At 35.3% G+C, this 22,654-nt stretch overlaps 1 protein-coding gene across 1 annotated transcript in view; it reads right to left on the bottom strand.

The window, feature by feature from the left end:
• Window positions 1–22,654, bottom strand: part of Ahctf1 (AT-hook containing transcription factor 1) — a 70,701-nt gene that overhangs the window by 4,039 nt on the left and 44,008 nt on the right. Inside the window, exons 21-33 of the mRNA XM_023710248.1 lie at window positions 22,410–22,597; window positions 19,393–19,537; window positions 19,184–19,315; window positions 18,304–18,454; window positions 17,430–17,580; window positions 17,007–17,114; window positions 13,417–13,600; window positions 11,525–11,722; window positions 10,312–10,711; window positions 9,146–9,242; window positions 7,692–7,789; window positions 5,194–5,390; window positions 1,908–3,747 (exon numbers count right to left, since the gene is read on the bottom strand). Of these exons, the coding sequence (XP_023566016.1) occupies window positions 1,908–3,747; window positions 5,194–5,390; window positions 7,692–7,789; window positions 9,146–9,242; window positions 10,312–10,711; window positions 11,525–11,722; window positions 13,417–13,600; window positions 17,007–17,114; window positions 17,430–17,580; window positions 18,304–18,454; window positions 19,184–19,315; window positions 19,393–19,537; window positions 22,410–22,597 (3,889 nt within the window). The remainder of the gene's footprint in view (window positions 1–1,907; window positions 3,748–5,193; window positions 5,391–7,691; window positions 7,790–9,145; window positions 9,243–10,311; window positions 10,712–11,524; window positions 11,723–13,416; window positions 13,601–17,006; window positions 17,115–17,429; window positions 17,581–18,303; window positions 18,455–19,183; window positions 19,316–19,392; window positions 19,538–22,409; window positions 22,598–22,654) is intronic.

Here is a 22,654-nt window from a genome sequence, read left to right as displayed (position 1 = left end):
ATGAATCCTAGTGTCACTGTTCTTTAGTTATAATATTGCTTCTCAAATGTTTGGGGAAAGTGTTAATTGCAAATATGATCCAAGCTAGTCTGTATTATAATTCTTAGACAAGACTTTCAATTACACAGTACTGTTTGCAAGAAAAAGATTTACATTCTCTTTTCAATTTAGTCTGAGCTACTTGTTCCAGTCAAAAGGAACAGCAGAAAAGTTTCAATCATAAAAGGAAATGGTAAGCAGAGAAAGTAATTCTGCTTCAGTTTCTATAAAACAGGAGTAATGCAACAGCTATCTCAAAGGTTATCTGAAGATTAAGCTAGCCATGGTGGCACATGCTTATCATCCAGCTGAGGCAGGCAGAACACTCAAATTCAAGGCTAGCCTGGTTTACACAGCGAGTTCAAGGCAAGTCAGAACTGCACAGCAAGACTTTGCCTCAAAACAAAACCATCTCCCCCAAAAAAAGAGTATCAGCACCACCATCATCATCAAAGGCATTCTGAGGTTAATAGATCAGAATACCATGTGGCATACATTTAAGTATAGGCTTTGCAAGTAGGCTTTTGCATGCTTTATTATTTTTTAAGAATGCAAATCCTTAACAGAAACTCTCAAATTATATTTCAGTATTATTTATTTAACCTATGGGGACAGAATTCTACCAGATGTCAGACTCTGCATTTAAGCATATGATTCTTAGCAACAGGAAAAAAAATAGGGGCCATACCAAGACTAAAGCTGTAGGCGCAAGTTGAAATGCCTAGCATTATTGATGACAAATTCCTCCTTTTGGTGTTAAAAATTCAAATATTTCTATGGAAATAATTTATGTATTTCAAATTGTGATCATTTTACCTCAGCCTCCCAAGTAGCTGGGAATATAGACATGTATTACCTAAACAAGCAAAAATGATGCATTCCGTCATTTTTCCCATGCATTAACAGTGAAACCTTTTGTGTACCTAAACTATCATCATGGAACTATTTTAGGCTTCACTCTCTTTTTCCATTCTCACCTTTGTAGACATTAAAGAATAGTTCTTCCCTACAGAATCATTTTCCCCCCATGAAATGTTAAAAGCACCAACAGACTATACAGCTGTCTGTGTACTCCAGGGTGGGTGTGTGTGTACTTTATACATAAAAACAGATATTTTTACTCTTTTAACAGCAGTATCACCTTTATTGAGGTGGTCTGAGCTATACCAACCAATGTAATCACTGGCTCATCAGTGACAATGAATGAGCTTGGGTATGTAAACATACTAATTTGTGGAAAATAATGAATACTGATTTCATTAATTTCTATACCACAACCAATTTTAAAAAAAAACAACTACCACTGGCTCCTCTAAAAATAAATGGGGTTGGGGTTGAGAAGAAAGATTTGTACTAATAGTGTTTGGACAGGATATCATGTATGCATCTTGTACTATGAATAACCACTACAAAGACATCAATATGCAATGTATTAATTATTGAAACTGTCCTACTAATCAGTTTTGAAACTGTCTCATTGCTATTTGTTTCTCAATAAAAATAAAACAAAAACAAAAGAAAAACAAATGGGGTTGTGGCTATTAGCAATGACATGAACCAAAGCCAGTAGATTAAAAACATTCTATTGGGAGAGAAACCAAAATTATAAGAATGAAGCTCAATGTCTCTATGAAAATATCATTATCAAATTAATTATAAAATTGAAAAAACCATACTGGATCAGTGAACTTCTACATCACAAAATAAACCTAGAAATATGAAATCTTTAAAAGATAATTTGAGGTTTTATTGGCATGAAAAATCTCTTAACACATTGCTTTGAAGATTAATTAGTGAACTGCAAACAACCAAATTTTAGGCTGAATGCTTTGAATGGAGATGAAGACTACAAATAAAAATACAAGTACCTTTTATTTTCCTTGAAACTTTCACTGTAGGAGACAATAATGTCTCATTATTTGGTTCAGAAAGATCTTGCAAAAAGATGGCTTTGCTTGATCTAGTCCTTATGCTACGAGAAGACTTAATAAAAGCTGGGGTTGAAAGCAATCTTTTTTCTTGGCTATCTGGCTCTTCATGTGTCACTTCATCTATATGTTCTTCTGATACAGAGTGTAATGCACGTTTTTGGCTTTGATTTTCAGACTTCTTTGTAAGCTTTTTCTTAGAGCTCATTACCATATCAAGTTCCTCATTTGGCACTAAAATGGATTTTTCTAAACCTGGTTCTCCAACCCTGATATTTTCATTTCTAGCAGGGGTGTTTCTGGCAGATCTTCGGACACTGAGAACTTTTGTTCTTTTGGGACTTCTCTCTTTCTCAATGGCTTTAGATCCAACATCTTGTAATGGATTTATCTTTTTTGGTCTACCACGTTTCCTAGGTGTGGCAGATACATCAAACTTGGCTTGAAGAGTCAATTGGGACAAATCAAATTTGGACTCTTGTGTAACACCTGACATACTAATTTCTTTCTCTTCGACTCTTCTACTACGTTTAACAGAGACCTGCTGGTCACTAAATTTTCCATCCTGTTTACAGCCTTTATTTTCAGAAGCCTTATTATTTTCAGAAGCTTCTAAATCAGCATTTCTCAGTTTTTTTGTAGTCCTGCTAGGACGTGCTATGTTACTAACTGTTACAGCATTTATAATTCCAGTACATTCCTGATTTTCTACAGATTTTTCAATTTTGTTAAGAGTCCCTTTAGTAACAGAGAAAAGCTTAACTTCTTTTATAGAAGGTTCTTCAATTGCTGGTTTCAACAGCTGAGATGATTTTGACTTTTGTTCTTGACCTGGAATAACTTGTGTTTCTTGTTCCACAAAACTGATACTTTCTGACGTGTCTTGATTAATGTCTTTTTTATTCTTTCCTCTTTTAGAACTAAGAGAACTCTGAGGTATTTGCTGTTTCTGAGGTTTCCCTTTAACATCAGAATAGGCACTTTCAGAAGCTTCAGAAATTTCTTTTGTTTTTCTAGTTTTCTTCCTAGCTGGTGACCCCAACATCTTAGGAGTTCCAACATCTGCTGACTCTTCCTGTGGTGTTGATGTAATACTCAGGTTTTGGACACGCTGCCGTCTTGTGCGAGTTCTGGAAGAAACTGCATCATCATTCTGGCTGACATTTACAATCACTGCATCTATTTCCTGAACAGTCTTAAGTGTACGCTTCACTAATTTGGTAGAAGACATTACATTTTGGCTTATTAAAGGCATGTTTTCGTGCATGGACTGTTCTACTGTATCTGATGTAATTTCTTTACTTCTTGTGTCTTTACTTACATCTAGTAAATTTTCTGTAATTGCTACTTTAATTGGCTCAGGCACAAATGGTAAAGTCTCTACTTTCTGAGATTCCTGGTCACTGGTTATGAGTGGTGGCAAATTTGCAGTAAGTCCGTGATCACCACCTTCCACGTTACACACAAATTTTTCCTTAGTTGCTGTGTTAGCTGCTTTTGGCAATATATTTGATGGTGCAGAATCATTTGTCTCAACTTCTCCTTCTTCACCTTCTAATATCAAGGTAAAGTTACTCTGAGCAACAAAAAGTTCCCCATCTACTTCAGCAATGTCACATTCAGCAGAGTCTTTATTATCAGGCAAGTCACAAAACTGTGGCTCAATAGCATCAAAATTATATTGAAGTTTAAGAGTTCCTGAGGGATACAACTCATTAAATGAAAGATTCCTACTAGCCTCTTCTGATTTTTGAACTTCAAGCTTTTCATGTCCATTCACCTAAAATAAATTAAAGAGAATGGTTGAAGTATTTTATGATGTCATTTTTAATAACTGAAAGCACAAAGATTTCACATGACCATCTCACACTTGGTATGTGCATTTTAAAACATAAACTACATTGATATATGGTATATACTAATGGGTTTACTTTATAAGATACCATTTAAACAATCAGTTTTTAGTCAAAAATAACTAGACAAAAGGATTTTGCAATTATGACTACGTTTCTAATTAAATTAGAAATTTCACATTTCCCTAGCTAAAAAGACAGCATTAACCAAATCCTGAAAATCACTATGATACTCACAACTGTTAGAAAATTAAGGACTTACTCTACTCTTTTCCAAGAAAAAAGTAAGTGGAGAAAAGAAACAACCCCCAAACTCCTTCAATGATAATCCCCACATTACCTAACTATCCACACTCTTCTAAACAGCATGATCCCCATAAGGTTGAAGAACAATTCACCTACATAAGCTCCCTTGGGCTAGACTCAATCCTCTTCCCTTTGCTGGGGCTGCATAAACCATGAAATTCCTAAGGCTTTCAAGTTCAGTACCTCTCCTGCAAGGGTTTGGTGGAAGAAGGAATGGTCCTTGCATTTACCTTTTGGTAAGGGAAGGGGAGAAAAAGGAGGAGGTAGAAAGTAACAGAGAGATAGATCTCCTGACCAAGAAGGTAGAACATTACCACCCACCTAGAAAATGACATTTTCCCATCCCCAAACATTCAGTGAGATGACAGAGTGGAAGTAATCTATAAGTGAGGATTCCCACTTAAACTGTGCCCAGATTTTTATTAGCTTCACATTTGAAGGAATAGGGCTTTAGCCATCTATTTAACAGTGAGGCTATTTATAAAAATGGATGAGTAATGAAAAGATTTTTATGAGTTAATAAACTCCCCCAACTCCATACAACAAAGTTCCTATAAATAAGCAGAAAGAAGTTTCTCAGATTCTTGTATAAAAGTTGTATCTCAGTAAGAGAACCAGTAAAATTTTAAAAAATCACATTAAGTATTAGAAAAACCCAAAACCAAAAAATCCTTTCTGGAGGTTGAGAAAGTTGAACGTTAACTGTGTAAATATTCTCCCACAAGTGTACATGGGGAAAATAGCCTATTTTACTTGTCTATTTTTACATATATACTCTGAATGTGTTTGTCTTTGGAGTAGCCATTTTACATTTTCTTATGGCTAAAAAACTTGCATTTAAAGTAGATAGTAAGTAAAAACTAAAATGTGAAAATGTGGCTTAACACAGCCTTTTAATTTTCATAAGAACCAATTTCTTCAAGGGAGTGTTTCTTTCATATTCCACAAAAGACTTATTCTTTAAACAGGTATTTTATAACAGCAGTCAAGTAAATGAAGACTTTAAATAGTCATGTCTTAAGATCTAAACCAAAAATGAAAGACAAAGAAGTAAAAAAATTTTTTACATGAATTTCTTGAGTATCACGAAGACTGTCAGAAATTGGACGCTTTTCTTCGGGCAAGTCAGCACTTCGTTTTAACACTTCTGTTTCATGCTCTTTTAAATTCAGTGCTATTTCCTGGTCAAGCCTATGTTCAGAGACAACAGGACTTTCAGAGGCAGTAAGCCCAGAGCTTCCACTTTCATGGACATCAGCCAGTGCTAAAACAAAAACAAGAGTTAACTATTTAAATTTTAAACTGGAAAACATGATCTATGGACAATTAAGAAAGCAAATAGGAAAAGTCTACTGTATTTTGCACCTGAGAATATTATCCTGTCACACAGCAGAGAGCCTAAAATATCCTAAAGAGGAAAGCCTGTGTGTATCTACCCACTAATCCACTTTTCCTTAGTACATCATCTTTCATTTTATATAATCTATGTACCCTTTTTACAAAGATAAAACACAGATGATTAAAACTTCACATCTAAAAATGATTTTTTCTGTTGAAACATGATTCCTGTGTGTATTATGAAAGCTTAATACATTGACAACTGTTTTAAGGAGGCTTGGATATTGTTCATTATTAACTTGAAAACTGTATTCCAGGGGCCGGGGAGATGGCTCAGTGGAATAAGCGCTTCCCTGGCAAGCTCCAGGACCTGAGTTCAATCCCTGGTTTCACAAAAAAAAAAAAAAGAAAAGAAAAGAAAGAAAAAAAAAAATTGTATTCCAGGTGACTATTAGACAACTGCCTATTCTTGCTGAACTGTTACAGAATCATGTGTCATTAGCAATCATAGGTCATATCTGGGTTTAGTTTGTGAATGACACAAAGCACAAGATAACCCCAGGGATCTCTAAAAGAATTAAATAATTCAATTAATTTAGTTTAGTAAAAACCAATAAAAGGTAAAATTTTTTAAAAAATCAATAAAAGGTGAAATAATTCAGTTTAGCAAAAATCAATAAAAGGTAAAAAGTAAAAAAATAGATAAAATAGAAGTAGACAAAATATTCACACTTCCAAAAATTTGGCGGGATGTAGTAGTACATCCCTGTACTAGCATTCAGAGGAGAAAGAGGCAGCAGGGTGCCACAGGAGCGCAAGGCCAACCTGTGTACCTACCTTGCCTTCAAAAAATGGGGCAATTACCCCTACTATGTAAATATTAGTAAAACAACATGAAACTGTTTTCTACCTTTCAGTTTGTCAAGCAAGAATGGAAAAACAGATACTCTTCACTCATAAATATATGAACAATAGGATACAACCTTTACTGGAGAAAATGCTAAGATATGAAAAATCTAAGCATAATCTTTGACTCAGTAAGTCTATGTCCAACAGAAATACTGACAAAAAAGAATGTCTGAGGATATATACACAAGAATACTCATTGTAGAAATGAAACAGTAAAACAAAAAAGGTAAAATAGTGATCAGCCCCAATGTTTACCAATAAGCAATTAGCTGAGCCCATACCCAAAGTACAGAGTCCTACCAGAACCATTAAAAGGATGAATCAATCTATCTTCCTGCCATGAAGAAATGCCTTAAATTATTACATATACTGATAATGTAATGATAATTATTTAAAGTAACATTTAAAATAGCTTTTAAGTGTCAAGCACTATGCTTAATTTTACATGCAATCGGCTTAATCCTAACCATCATAAAATGGTACTATTTATATTTAACAAACAAAAAATAGAGAAATAATCCATAATCTTATAGTAAAATATAGAACTGGGTTATGAACCCATGCTGTCTAGATAAAGCCCTAAAATCTTTTGTCACCTATCTCCTTCCAAGAAAAAAAAATATTTTTCAAGAAAAAGACACCTTAAATTGTTAAAATAATGGTTTTTCCTTTACAGGTCAGACAATTCTCTGGATTATTTAACAGTAAGTGTATGTTATATTCCTCATCAAACTCAGGTCTGCTCTCATTTGCTATAAACCCTATTCATAATGGGATAGGCACAAAGGTAAAACAGTCTGGAGCATAGGCTCTAGAATCAGGTAACTATATCGTAGCACAGTGATGGGGAGAGAGCTCAGTCTAGCAAGTCCAAGGTCCTGAATTTGATCCACGGTACCACCACCACCAAAACCAAAAAACACAAAAACAAACAAACAAACAATCATAGCACAGTGTTGAGAAGGGAATGAGTTAATACAAGTGAAACATGTTTGGCAATAGACATTCCATGTGCATGCTTTCCTTAAATCCAAGTGTTAGCTCTGTCAGAAAAACACCATTTTCATGTCTTTAAAGTCTGGGTTTGAGAAGAGGCAATGAAATCATTCTAAGACTTCAATTCTTAGGGCAACAAAATGCCTAAGGAACAACTCACTGCTTTAAGTCAATGTACATCTTTATAATGGTTTCATTCTAGAGAAGCTGACCAGAAAGAGATAAGAAAAAGGAAAATCTCAATAATATTTTATTCTAAGAATAGAAAAATCTTTATTTAAAACACTAAAATGAAATAATCCTCAAGTCAAATCATACATACGTTTATCATTATCTGTTGTAATTGTAGAAGTACAAGTTTTAACACATATTAAGCCTTCATCCAAAACTGGTGCTCCGGAATTTGGGGTGAGGCTTTTCCTTTAAAAACAGAAATGTGTAATTTATTGTTTAAGAAGATCCATTTCCTAACCAGCTTTAGACCTACTGTCTCTCCACTTATTTTCTTGATGCAAACCAGGGTTCAGAGAAATCACTATTCAAGCTCATTTTCAGTATTTTATAACATTTACAAATGAATTTAAAAAGAAATCATGCCATATTTATCTTACTATTCTACCAATTTACTTTTTTTGCAAAAATATTACATAGCCTTACAGTACAAATGATTTAAAAATGCTTGTCAGCATAAATTATCCTGAAGATAATTTTTAATGATCAGTAGCTATATTCTTCAACTAAGCCAGTTGGTATTACAGAGTATTTCTTATGCACTCAATAGGATTCGGTTTAATATTTTAATACAGTGTTACCTTGGCACTCATTGTTAATTGGTTCTGCTTGACTGGAAAGGGCAATGAGTCATAGGTAACTGATGCTGACAATTCTGACTTGTATACCGGGCACAAAATTTTCCTATTATGTTCCAATTTGACCAGTTTTAAGAAGTCAAATACCATGGTATGACGATATTAATTTATTAATAGATGTCTGCTAAAGGATTTCATCTCAACCATAAAGTTTGTAACATGAGTAGCCGAGAACAGTAAGTTACAAAAAAATCAAGTAAATTTATATTTAAAAAGGAACTACTTGCTTGCTAAAGATGTTAAATACTCACTTCCATTCTAAATACTCAGATTTTCTCTACAGCAGATTGTTTGGAAGTGCATGTGTCTTGCTTTATAACTATTCCAGTTATTTGTCAAACTCATTGCAATAAATAACATTTGTTTTCATTAAAATTCAAAAAATATTAGAACAAACAAAAGGAAATAATCCTGTTACTACTGTTTGCTGGCACTTTTCTGATGAAGGCTTGGCACCAAAGGTTTCAACTATTCAGCTAGAATTCTCAAAAGTACGTGAACAAGGTGGCCACCAAAGTTTGAGTTTTGTGGGTAACATAAGGCTACTCCCAGTAATTCCCACTTACAGAGCAATGGAATACTTGTAATATCTTAAATAATGTTTTATACAAATTCACTTTACTACAATGTTCTATCTCTTGATAACTAAAGTTGTCACTCATATATGCACTACAGCAATATCATGTAAAGTACAGACATGCAATCTGTGCCTAGTTTTGAAATGAAACAAGCTTTTGGCAGAAGGTATATTGGTTTTTAATTTTGATTAGGTCAGCTTTTGATACATTACTACCAAATGGAGGTGTTGATACACTTTAATATGCATAGAATAGTTTATTTACTATGGGCTCACAAGTTTCATTGAGTATCTTTAAAAAAGCATTTAAATTTGTCTTCATAAACTTACCCTTCATGGACTGACAGAGCACAAGAAGCTTCAGTTCCTCGAATGGGGCTTAAGTGATTTAATTCTGGAAGTTCCTCTTGTGAAACTTCTAAATTGCCTACAAGTCACACAAATAATATTTATGCTAAATGTTTTAACAATTACTCATAGTTCTGGACCCTTACTTTTTATGTGTGTGTCCAAGTGTATTCCTGAGGACAGAACTCACAGCCTCACACATAACACAAGCTAGGCAAGTGCTCTACCTCTGAACTACTACATCCCCAGCCCTAGATTTTTTTTTTTTAAGAACCGGGGATTGAACTCAGGCCCCTGTGCTTGCCAGGCAAGCACTTATTCTACTGTACTATCTCCCCAGCACTCCCTAGCTCTAGATTTTTAAAAAGTTGTTGGGCCTGGTTTTTTGTTCAAATGTACTGCCTTGACAATAACTGCCAAGTTCCTCCTAATTTTCTGAACCTAGCTCAAGACCCTCCCCCCATTCCCCTTAAACTCCCACTTTTCACTTGTCGCTTAACAGGCACTGCTACAAATGTTCTACATATATTAACTTACTCAACATCAAAGAGGTAGATGAATAAATTTAGCTTATTTTACCATGAAGTTCCTATTAACTGATCCCCTAAACAGATTTCTACCGCTAATATTGTTGGTATAATCAATGGAGACCTATTCTTATCTAATGTATTTACTATTAAAATATAACTATAGCATATAAAAAAAGCAGTGTAGATTTCTAGATACCCTATTTCTGAGCAGAGTATTAAAGTGACTAGGCCTATTAATAATGCTTTTGTGGACTAATAAAAACAACACTATCCAAACTTCAATGAACTCATATTTGAAGAAATAGTTCAGCCTAGGGGGAAAAGTATTTCTCAAAAGTTCCTACTTCAATTTTTTTTTTTTTTTTTGTATTTAGGACAGGGTCTACAGGGTCTCACTGCGTAGATCAGACTCATAGTGATCCTCCTGTTTATAGCCTCCCAAGTGCTGGTATTACTGGCGCACGCCATCTTGCTCAGTCTCAATCTCCCATGCCCAGTCTCAATCTCCATCTCTCAACACACCCCAGGGGTGGGGCCAGCACAGAAGGCCCAAGGACCCCTAACTCAAATTTTAATGAGGATCATCAATGGCAATTTTGAGTATGTGAAAATAAATTCCTATTTGTTTCTCCATGTCTGAAGCAGTTTCTTCTAACTCAAACACACCTTGTTCATCATCCTTCTTAGTTTGCTCATTTAAATTAGTGAACAGCTCAGTGGAAGAGCTTGGTGGCTTGAAAACAAAATCTCCTGGTGATGGTGCATCATAATATTCTAAAGTAGTCTGGTCTGATCTGGTTGACATAGTGCTGTTTTCTTTGCTCACATCAAGTTTTTCCAGACTTTGTGAAGCTGCATCCTGTGACCCTGCATCCATTTCTTGATTATCTTTTTCAGGGGGATGCAGTAAAAAAGATGTAGCTTTATCTTTGCTCTTTAGCCATACAGTTTCGGCAGGAGCCCCACTTTTATGGAATGGTGTAGTAATAAGTACTTTTGTTTCACTGCCATCTGCAGCCTGTTAAAGATTAGAAAAGAAAATTAACCCATATATATTAACCCAGCTCTGAGTGATACATACCAATCACACCCAAGTTTCCATGCTCAGTATTTCTCTGAACTCTTAATTAAAATTCATTTAAAAATCCATTCTCAAAACTTAAGTTGTTAATGTTTCCCTAATTTGTAGTATACTATTAATTTACAAAGATTAAAATGAACAGGTCAAAAATAAATACAATGAACAGATCAGATAATCAATAATTAAGTTCCCATTAACCTACAATGGAAATCTGAAGAGGCACCTGCCTAAATAGAAAATTTAATTAGGAATTTAAGGGAAGGAACACAATGCAGGGTAAAAAAAAATAAAATAAAAACATGGCTAAGAACTACAGATTTGGATTCTTGTTCACTTTACTTACAAAATGGATTTGGTCCCAGAACCAACCATTTCCCATTGCTTTTAAAATATATTTGTACTGCAATAAAACATGTATATTTCTGTCTATTCAAAAAAAAAAAAAAAATGGATTTGGCTGGTCCAGTCCCCTAAAATGTCTTTCACAACTTTTCCCTAATTTTGACACTATCTTCAAGATTGTATTTATAAAAACCTATAGTGATCTAACCTTCTACTTGTACTTATAGAAGGTACAAAGTATTGAACCTAGGTTCGGGTCCTCAAGCTAATGCCCCAAAACACCACACTAAATTTCTCAGGCTGACCTCAAATTTGCCTCAGACTCCTATGTGTGTGGGCTTATAACTTGTGCCACTGTGCCGGGCTAGTATGTTCACCCTTGTCTTTCCCTCTTACTATCAAACTTACTCTAGCAGTCCATTTTGTGCTCATGCCTTCTTCCATAAATGAAATTCTTGTTTCCTTAAGTTGTAAAGGTGGAGTAAGAGACCTTCCAGGTGACACAGAGGGAGATGCTAAAGACGTTCGAAGACTAGACCTCAGGATGGATTGTGGAGTCAACTCAGCAAATCCAGAAGTAACTGACATAGCCAATGTTTTAGCTTTCTATGACAAGCAGCAAACAGAATGCCCATCATTAGTGTTTGCAGAAGGCATTTATATAAGGACACACAGGGTTATTTAAGTCACAATAATAGTTATTTTCTCATCTCCATTACATACACAAAAGTAGAAATTTTTATTGGAATGCTGGGAAGAAAATACAAAATTTTACCCGAATTTCTTATATAGACTACAAAACATGTAATTGTATTCATAATGTAAAAGTTCTAATTATTGCCAAAATACATTGCCAACTGTTTATGTAACACAAAGTTTTCATTAAGTAAAAGACCTGACTATATATAATGAACATAAGGTTAGCGGAGATAATCTTAATTAATACAGACTGACTTTAGCATACCTTGAATTTCATCACAACTATTTAATAATAAGTTGTAAGTACTAGAATCCTCTAAAGATTCTTATAATAAAAATAATTTAAAATCAGCATTGACATTATTTAGTAGAAATAATTCTTTCACATGTCCACCTAGTAAAAATAACTGAATCCCTTTACATTAACAAATTCAGTTACATTAGAAGATTAGGATTTTTTAATTAATGCACTGTGTTGACAGAGATGCACCATTACTTAATTTCTTTTCTTTTTTGGTGGAACCAGGGATTGAACTCCGTATTTAATTTCATTTGAACTCAATGAAGGAATAAAAAAACTTTTTTTAATGAATGAAATATCTTACTAGACATTAAATGGTAGGATTTTGATAATTTTTTAAGGAGTTTAATAATTTTTTAACTTTCTCTTTGTTTTTGGTATAGGGTCTCACTATGCAATTTGGACTCGTAGTGATCCTCCTGTTTTCAGCTTCCCCAGTGCTGGGATTACAGGTGTGTACCACCACACTCAGACTCCATTGCTGGCTCAGCACGTGTGGAGGTGGGGCTAGTGTGTCATGTGGTACCAGGGACTGAACCCTAGTCCCTGAGCTTGCCTAGGCAGGCACTTAGTCCGCTGAGCTATCTCACTGGCCCTTATAAAATCTCTTTTAACTATTTTAGGAACAGCATTTACTGAGGTATCTTTTATTCAACTTGAAAAATAAGAAGCCTCTTGTTTCCCTATAAATGTTGTATGCCCAGAACAGAGAATCAGAAACCAGTAAACCAAACTGTAAAAAGAGGAAGAGATTCAATGTACCACACTGAAAAAGGTAACAGATCACTGGTACCAATCACAATAAGTTCGGTTTTCTTGCTTTCTCAACTACCAGGGAAGACAGAAGAAAAAGTTATGTAAAGACAGGCTGATAACAGTGAAATCATTTTGTTTCATTATTAGTTTCATTAAAAGGGTCAGATAAGTAAAATACACATAAAAACTAAAAATCAACTAATAGAAGAAATAACAACCAACACCAGGAATAAAGATTACACAAAGATTGACACTCAAAAATCTTGTGTTTTGCAAAGGACAGAGGTTCATTTATAATAACCATACAGAGCCTTGGATTACATTCCAGACAATAATGTGATAATGTTATACAAGAAAGCTACTCTTCTTAACAAAAGGTAAAAGCATAGTTTTGGAAAGAATCATAACGATTAAAGTAGACAAAAATACTAAAGTTGTTGACTACCTAAAGGTATCAGTCATAAATAGCTTATTTTCCTCGCGTGACTTAAAAAAATTTACAATTCCTCAGTGTTCCTATGAATGCTGGATATGTAATACTGACCTTAATTACAAGGGGAGTTTCAAGTAAATTTAATTCTGAAGTACTGCAGGTTTTCTGATGTGATCGTTTTAATTGTGAACTTGAATTAGACAGTAGATATGATGGAGATCTTGTGGGACTTTGCTGAACAAACCTCCAAGATGGAGGAGATTGTGGAACAGGATGAACCACCAAATCCAGCAATCTGTAAACAGAATATACATGTGAACAGAAAAATCTTGCTAACTTATCATTTAAGAAACAAAAGAGTAATATTCATTTAATTATTCATATTTGATTACCTCTCATAAATGTAAACACTGAATCAACCACATTCATGTAATCAAATCTACTGTCATGAGTTTAAAAGGTCAAAAATTATCTCAGTAGTTAAAAACAGAAGTTGCACATAACAATTTGAAAATAAATTCTAGTTGTCCTTCTCCCCTCTTCACTATGAGCCAACTGTTTATTTTTCTAAAACTTATTTTGAGATGAAGACCAATTGGTGCTAATTGAAAATAATAAAGAACATGGGATTAAAGCTTTCCAGCAACCCATTTGCTTAATTTATCTTCACCCACATTTAAAGTCTATTTACCTGTATTTGATATACATAATAGTGATCTATCTTTGCAGCTCTGACTGCAATAAAGACGAGATGGCCACTTTGGCAAATAGATAATTTATTATAATTGAGTTTTGTAACAAAATAGAATCTGAATGTTTTCTATCATCCCCTGGATCCAGTTCGTATCAAATGACTAAACTGATGTTATGACTGATTTGTATTCTATTTTTTTTTTTTTTTTGCGGAACCGGGGATTGAACTCAGGTCCTTGCGCTTGCCAGGGAAGCACTTATCCTACTGAGCCATCTCCCCGGCCCCCCTGATTTGTATTAAGCAAAGTACAAACAAGTTTCAAGTATAATCTACCAGCAAGTAATTTAAAACTGACAGTGAAATTTTCAGATCACAGGGGGCCTGCTGGTGAGCTCAGTTGTTTAAGTGTCTACTTCTGCAAATGCAGTCAGGCGCAGGATATGGTGGTTGATCCTGAGCTCCACATACTTTACCAGACCTGCCCTTAAGACAGCCTGAGCCAGCCAAAAAAAAAAAAATCCTTCTCAACTTTTGGGGCCAGCCAAATAGCTCAGTGGATTACAGTGCCTGCAGGCTTAGGGGCCAGAGTTTCCATACCCAGAACTGCTGTGCCTGCCCCACTCCGGAGGCAGGCTGAGATGGCAATTGAGACTGGGCGTGGTGGCACACGCCTGTAATCCTAGCCTGTAAACAGGTGGATCATTACGAGTCCAATCTAAGCAGGGAGACCCTGAACATCCTGTAGACCCTTCTCTAAAATACAAAAACAAAAACAAACAAACAAACAAAAACACCAAAAACCACCCAAAACAACAACAACAACAACAACAAACTATCCTCCCTCCCTCTCTCTCTCTTTCTTTTTTTTTGGCGGAACCAAGGGTTGAACTCAGGCCATGAACTGTCTCCCCAGCCCCTTACTTCTATTTTTTAAAAAATTGTTTTAGTACAGGGTCTATGTAGACTGGACTTGTAGTGATTCTGTTTTCAGCCTCCCAAATGCTGGGATTACAGGGGCAAGCACCATGGCTTGAGCCACCACACCCAGTCTCAATCACTGGCTCAGTGTGCCCTGCGGGTGGGGCCAGCACACTGGAGATTGACTCCCAGCCACTGTGGTCTGTCTAAGCAGGCACTTTAGTCTGCTGAGCTATCAGGCCAGCTCTGTACTTTTTATTTTTATTATTTATTTATTCATTTGGCAGTACCAGCAATCAAACTCAGGACCTTGCATTTGCCAGGCAGAACTTATGCTGCTGAGCAACATAGTACTAGTGACACAGCCTGGTCTCTGGTTGTATTTTTTAAATGATTAAATATAGTATATCCTTACTTCCCTCAAATACTCATGGGATTTAGCTAAGTAACAAAAGTGTAGCATGTGCTGGTAACCAAACATAAAAACTCTCAACTGCTGTGCCTTATTACTCTATTCTTTAGGTTAAAGAGATTTTCACTATAAGGGGCTCATATCTGGTCAGACTACAGCTGCTTTATGACTCAACCTACTACCCAGTGGGGATATAAATATAGAAGTATTTTATTAAGGTAGGATATTTCTTCTTGTTATTCCATAGCAAATGCAGCTTTGAGATTTCCACCAGCCCAAGAATATATAGGGCTTCCTCAATTTTCATTTCTTTCTCTATGTAATTGGTATTTAAATGCTAGAACTGTAAACAGTTTCTTTACTATTCCAAATATATGTTGTTAAATGCTTTGCATTATGTTACTATTTATGTTTAAAGTGCTTACTTATGATTGTTTCTCAGAAACAGAATCTGTGTCATAAATGATGTAATTCTTTTACAAGGTTAGTATATATAAATTACACTTTTGGAGGTATCAAGAAAAAACATTTTCTAAAAGATAACTGAAGAGAAATAACAATATTTAATCTAAAAAGGGAAAAGCGGGCAGCAAGACAGCTCAGCAAACTAAGCCCCTGCTTAGGCCAAGCACTGGGACCAGGGTTCAATCCCTGGTACCACATGCTGTGCCAGCCCCACCTCTAGGTATGCTGGCTACTGAGTCTGGGCATACACCTGTAATCAAGCGCTGGAGAGTCTGAAATCAGGAGGATCACTATGAGTCCAACCTGAATAGTGAGACCCTGTACCAAATACATAAAAACGGAGCTGGCCACATAGCTCAGCGGATTAAAGTGCCTGCTTAGGCAGATGCAGGGGCCAGGGGTTTGATCCCTGGGCCTGTCGTGCTGGCCCCACCCTCAGGGCTGCTGAGAGCCAGGGCTTGGGAAGCTAAACACAGGCAGATCACTATGAGCCTGATCTACATAGTGAGACCCTAAATACAAAACAAACAAAAACATAAAAAGGGAAAATCCTTTCAAGCTTTGAAAATGTCTCTTATGCACTTTACACTTTAGCCTCAATTTTTTTAAGTTATAAACTTAACCCAAGTAGTCTATCCTTACTATCAAAAATTCAGATAATTTTACTTCTATAAAATAATGAAAACACACAAAAAATAAATGTAAATTTCTTTCTTGCTAAAACAATCAAATATTTATAATTCCTGGGCCCTAGTATTCAGCACAAAGAATTAACGCTACTGATGATTATGAATCAAGTTTCCACTATCCAAATTCCATGGTTAAGTTCCGTCCTCATCCAATTTGGTTTGAGACCAAACTATGGAAAGAATTAAGTTCATGAACCTAGGTACCGTTATACATACTACAATAAGCCAACCAAAATTAGTCCTTAATCACAAAAAGCAACTTTTATTCAGAAGTTAACAGGACAGCTAATTATAGTTTCCTTTTTTTCATTCAGCTATCTGAAATCACGGAATAGAAATTTTAAGCATACCAAAAGCTGATGCAAGATGTCCTGAAATTACTACATTACTGAAGTACAATAAAAAAGCATTTAAAGTGTGTTTAAGAATTTATATAGGATCTGTAAAAGTTTAAAGATTAAAAATGATACTTATAATTATCGTAATAACATTGTATCTTCAGAATGATTTAATAAACTGTTACCTAGAAATTTTCTGTGATGCTTTTGAAATTGGTGTTCCAACAAATGCCTCGGGAAGCTCTGGATGGAGGAAAGTATGTACTACAGGAGATGGTTCTTCTGTTTTAGGGCTAAAAGGAAAAATTTTAATTATGTATCATGAAAGACTGATTAAAAATGCTGACATTTATGATTAGATGGAAGGACTTTCATTTTTTACTTTGTACATTTTTGCATTAAAGAGCATTCCTTTTCTCTTTCTTTTGCTTTTAAATTTGAAGATAAAAATCATTCCTTTATAAAAAATACGGTCAACATAAAGAGCTTTTCCTTTATATATCCTTTAATAAACTCCATGACAATGAGAATGGACTGATGATGAATGCTACTGAAACCAAGGAAAGATGGGAAGTAACATGATTTTAAGAGGTATTAGAAAAACATACCTTTTGTAAAGTGATATATTAGTTTTAGTTTCACTGTTTGCCCACACTTCTCCAATTTTTGATAATACATTATTGATGAAAGTAGATCTTGTTAAAACTGTCCCAGTTACTGCTTTTTTGGGAAATGTTGATAATGGCTTTGGTCTAGAAACTAAAATAACACAGCACTTAATTATACTTCAACTAAAGATTTCAATGAAAGATTTAACATGAAATGGTGACTAAATGATAGAGAAGATGCAATAGTTAAAATTATATTGGGTTTAGCTAAAGCTACATAGAATTTGCTAATCAGAGTTGCTAGGAAATAGTGAAATATCATTTAACATTTTCTAGAAACTGGGCAAGATGTCTTCAATTAAAGAGTCCTTTCATCCTATGCTAAGTATAACTTTAAAAACTTCCCAAAAAGTTCTGTGCTCAAGGGATAAAACAGCAATAAAAAAGACTTACAAATCTGAGTATGTCTTAGTGAAAGTGAGCTATATTTAAGATGATGATTTCAGAACAGCAACCATTCAACATCAAGCCTAAGGGCTGGCAAGATAGCTCAGCAGACTAAAGCACCTGTTTAGGCAGAGTGCAGCAGCTGGGTTAAATCCCCAGTGTGCTGTGCTGTGCTGTGCTGTGCTGTGCTGTGCTGTGCTGTGCTGTGCTGTGCTGTGCTGGCCTCATCCTTGGGGCTCACTGAGAGGGTGATTAAGACTGGGCATGGTGGCGCTTCCCTGTAATCCCAGCACTTGGGAGGCTGAAAACAGGAGAATCACTAGAGTCCAATCTATGTAGTGAGACCCTGTAGACCCTGTCCCAAATACATAAAAAAAAAAATCTCATCAAGCCTAGTAATTTATAACATTCTTCAATGAAATCTTACCTTCTCGAAAAATTGATGATGTTGACACATGATAAGGCTTAGCTCGCTCAATGGCTAATTTTCGCTGGACTCTAGGAAGGATTTTCCCATACTGGTCTAACATAGCATTTCGAGCCACCGATCTCTCCCGCACACGAGGATCACGATCATTCTATTGAATACAGAAGTGATAAAACTTAATCTCCAAAATTTTGTGTGCTGTGTCCTACTACACATTTCCAAAATGAAGACTTCATATACAAGCTTAATAATTGCTTGCCCATCAATTAAACTCCCAATCCGTAGTGCTAAACTTCGGTTTTTCACATCAACTGGTTATCAGTTTTTAAGCATTCACGTGTGACAGGCAACATACTACTTTATCAATATAAAGCAGACCTTTGTGAAACTTCAAAACAACCTCACATGGATTTCAGCATTTACAAATGAAGAAACTGAGGTTCAGAGTATGTCCTACACACAGAGCAAATTAAGAATCAAACTCTAACCCCTCCCTGAAATTCAATCTTCTTTGCAATATATAGCTCATATTACTGTCCTCTACCTCTTTCTTTAATTTTACAAGTGATGTGCCAGGCTGGCATGATTATGGAAAAACAATACAAATGGCAAGTTCAGAAGAACTGAATAAGTAATAATACCCAGTTCAAAGTAATACGATAGGGCCAGGGAGATGGCTCAGTGGAATAAGCGCTTCCCTGGCAAGCTTAAGGGCCTGAGTTCAATCCCCAGTTCCGGGGGGGGGGGGGGAGAATTAATCTAAAGTAATACGATACAGATGGGAAGATGACAAGTCAGTGTTACCAAACTGAAAGCTCTTACTAAGTCTTCAGTTTTTCTTATTCTCTTATCCCATACAATGAAGCAACTTTAATTATACCATAAGATTAATCTTCAGAGTCTGGTTCAGTTTCAGGGCAGGGATGTAATTGGCACGCTGCAAATGGTGAACTAAAAGGAATTCTTGATTCTGAACACTGGCACTGGACTGCAAAAATTTTACTAAACATTCCTAGAAAGAAAAAAACACATCTGTAAACTATCAATTTATCCTGGATTTCCAATAAAAATATACTGATAAACGATTACCTGTTCAATGTCTGTAAATGGTAATTTCAGCAAGTCTTCCATTAAACCCATTTCCTGACATACTTCATACACATGCTTTAGTAATTCTTCTATATTCACTGTATTAGAATGTTGTCGCAATAAACTCCAGGCCTCAACCATGCACCTGAAACCAGTATTTACCGAAGTTTAGTTTTAGAAAAGCAACTCAGTGTCCAAATGTCATTTGTCTATAGAATCTCAAAAATACTTTTGTGAAAGTTAAAAGAGCAAGGAAGCCTGGACAACTTAGTGAGATCCTGTCTCAAAACAACAGGATGGGGATTTAGCTTTGTGATACAGTGATTGCCTACAATGTATTGTCCCTGAATTCAATCTTCAGTATGCAAAAAATAAGAAAAGGTTTTTATTTTTCTTTGGTATTTTGTGTAGGGTCTTACTACGCAGCTCAGACTCATAGTGATCCTTCTGTTTTCAGCCTCCCCAGCTCTAGGACTACAGGTGTGCGCCATCACACCCAGACTTGGTCGCCAGTTCGGCACACCCAGGGGTGGAGCTGGCAAGGCATGTGGTGCCAGGGATAAAACCCTGGTCCCTGTGCTTGCCTGCTTAGTCTGCTGAGAAGAAAAGGTTTTTTTTTTTTTAAAAAAAAAAAAAAAAAGAGCAGAATGCTTGCCTAACATATTTAAGGCCCTGGGCTGCACATCCAGCACTGCAAAACCAAGAAGATTTAAAATTAAAATAACAAAGAAACAAAGACAAAACACAAAAAGACAAATTTAGGTGATGTGGATAGAACTAAATGATTGGTGTGTGGTGTGACAGAGCAAAGTCAAGCTCTTAAGGTAGTGAACATTGAGCATGAGAAATACAAAAGAAAATGAATGAAGGTCTATATGTAGAAACAAGGAAAACCATGTTCACAGGAAGGTGAAGGCCATAGCTTAAGGACAAATGACATGGCAAAGCTGCAGCAAGATCTGACTGGAGAATGTGTCAAATTGGACAGTTGCAGATAAAACAGCAGGAACACAATGAAACAGAGCTTCTTACCTAGGAGTCTCTCAGAATCAGAGAGGTTTTTAAAAAGTCAGTTTTCAAATCAGACTTCACTGACTGACTTGTCCTGGAGGTTAACTTGGCCACATGTATAAATATTAAAACTATAAATATTTGGCTACAAAGCAACAAAATCTCTCACTTCACGGAATACAATCAAAATACCAGCAAAACTATGTAAGGATTTATGTGGATAGTTACATAGAGATAATGAACAATTACATGGTCCTGTATGAAGCAAATATACTGTAGAGGTATATAGTAACTTGGAAAACCAAACTTTTTAAAAAAGCAAAGTTACCAGAATGATCAATAATTATAATATGCAAAAACTAATCAATAAACAAAATACATAAATGTTCACCTACTTACAAGAAAAAGTTCTAAAAGACATACATTAAGATTGACTAGCAGTTAAAAAGTTTTAGAGCAGCAGATACCTTTCACACAAGTGAAGGGGAGAAATAAAAGCATTCATTTCATGAGAAGTAGATATTTTTAGCAGGTAGCATTCACAACAAACATTCTCAGAAAATTTTGGTAGCACTGTCTAAGACTGTGGGTACAAAGTTACAAAGAAAAGCAGATGGTACACATACTGTTTGAGGGTCAGAGCTACCCGTTAATTTTATTTTGGAACCAGACTATTTTAACATATTTCAGGACTATGGAGATAGCTCGGCGCCTGTCTGGCAAATGCAACAACCCAAGTTTGATCCCCGGTACCACATGCCATGCCAGCCCCAGGACCCTGGGCACTATGCCAGCCCCTAAACAGGGTGTGTTGGCACATGCCTGTAATTTCAGTGCTGGGGAGACCAAGACAGGAGGATCACTCTGAACTTCGTACGAGACCCTGTATCAAATAAATGTATTTTTAAAAATATATTAACATATTCCAGAGTTTTGTGAAGATTACCAACACCAAGTGAGTAAAACATTTAGGGGTATTTTTCAAAACTGTATACCTGAAATTGCCTTGTACTTTGTTTCTCAAAACCGGTGTTAAGTGTGGTAATTATAACTTGAGAAGGCCAAGTGCGTGTGTATACATATGCAGGTATACACAAATAAAATCTAACATTTTCTTTAAAAATGAAAGTATTTTTGTAGAAAGAAAAATAATGACCTGTTCTGAAACTGTTTCACTGCTATTTTATCTATTTTCTCATTAAAACGAATTTTTAAAAAATCAAAAAAAAGAAAGAAAGAAAAATAATGTCTAAAATCTGAAGATCCAACACTTTCCACTGAAAAAATAATTATATTTATCTAAAGAGAATAAAGAAAACTTAATCTTCAGGGTACTGACATTAAAAGGATGTTTGATGCATATATGATAATTTGTGATAAATGACCAATTCTAAGATGATCTAGCTATAGGACTGAATAATGAATAAAACCAAGGTAAGTTATATAAAATAAAGTCACAATTTCAACTTCAAGAAATTTCCCTAATTTAACATGAAAATCCAGTAAGTAGGCCACAATTCCAATCACTAATTATTACATATAGTAATAAATATAATTGCACCAAATGCATAAAGGTGTATTATAAATGAAAATATATCATATGGATTTAAAGAGCACTACAATATCGCTAAGGGAAAAAACAATATGAAAATATCATTTGTTCAAATCTTACTAAAGTGTTACGACACGAAGCTTAACACCTTAAATGTTTTTGAGATTTTTTTTTTCTTTTTTCCTGGGTTGTTAAATGTATACTTAACCCTCAACTGACCACGGAAGAGACTGTTAGTGTTGTTAATTAGCAACAGATAAAATGACACCCTCTTACTCTACTTTCTATTCATCTTATTCTACATAAAATGCTGTATGTTTTCTCAACATTGAAAGATCAAAGACACATAAGAATAGTACATAAGGGAAACAAAATATTATGACACTGTCTATTGTATCAATTCTCTTATTAACATATATGATCAAGAATCTACACTTTCAAAATATGTACTTACCTATTGAAAAGTAAAACAGTGAGGTGAAGGATAATATCACCACCATTGGACACAGCTGGCTTCATTGTTTGAATATATCTGAGGGCCTGTCTATGCTCTCCCTGACTCATGAAGGCTTGGATGATCTTTGAATGTTGCCATGACTCAGGTTTTACAGTAGCTGGGTGAAACAGAAGATCTAATCCACTCTGCAAAAATGATGTGCAAGGTGCTAAATATCATAGAATTACACATTTGGACAAGAT

This window comes from Octodon degus, unplaced genomic scaffold, assembly GCF_000260255.1.
Source record: "Octodon degus isolate 3935 unplaced genomic scaffold, OctDeg1.0 scaffold00017, whole genome shotgun sequence".
NCBI lineage: Eukaryota > Metazoa > Chordata > Mammalia > Rodentia > Octodontidae > Octodon > Octodon degus.
This window is presented reverse-complemented; position numbering and strand designations above follow the sequence as displayed.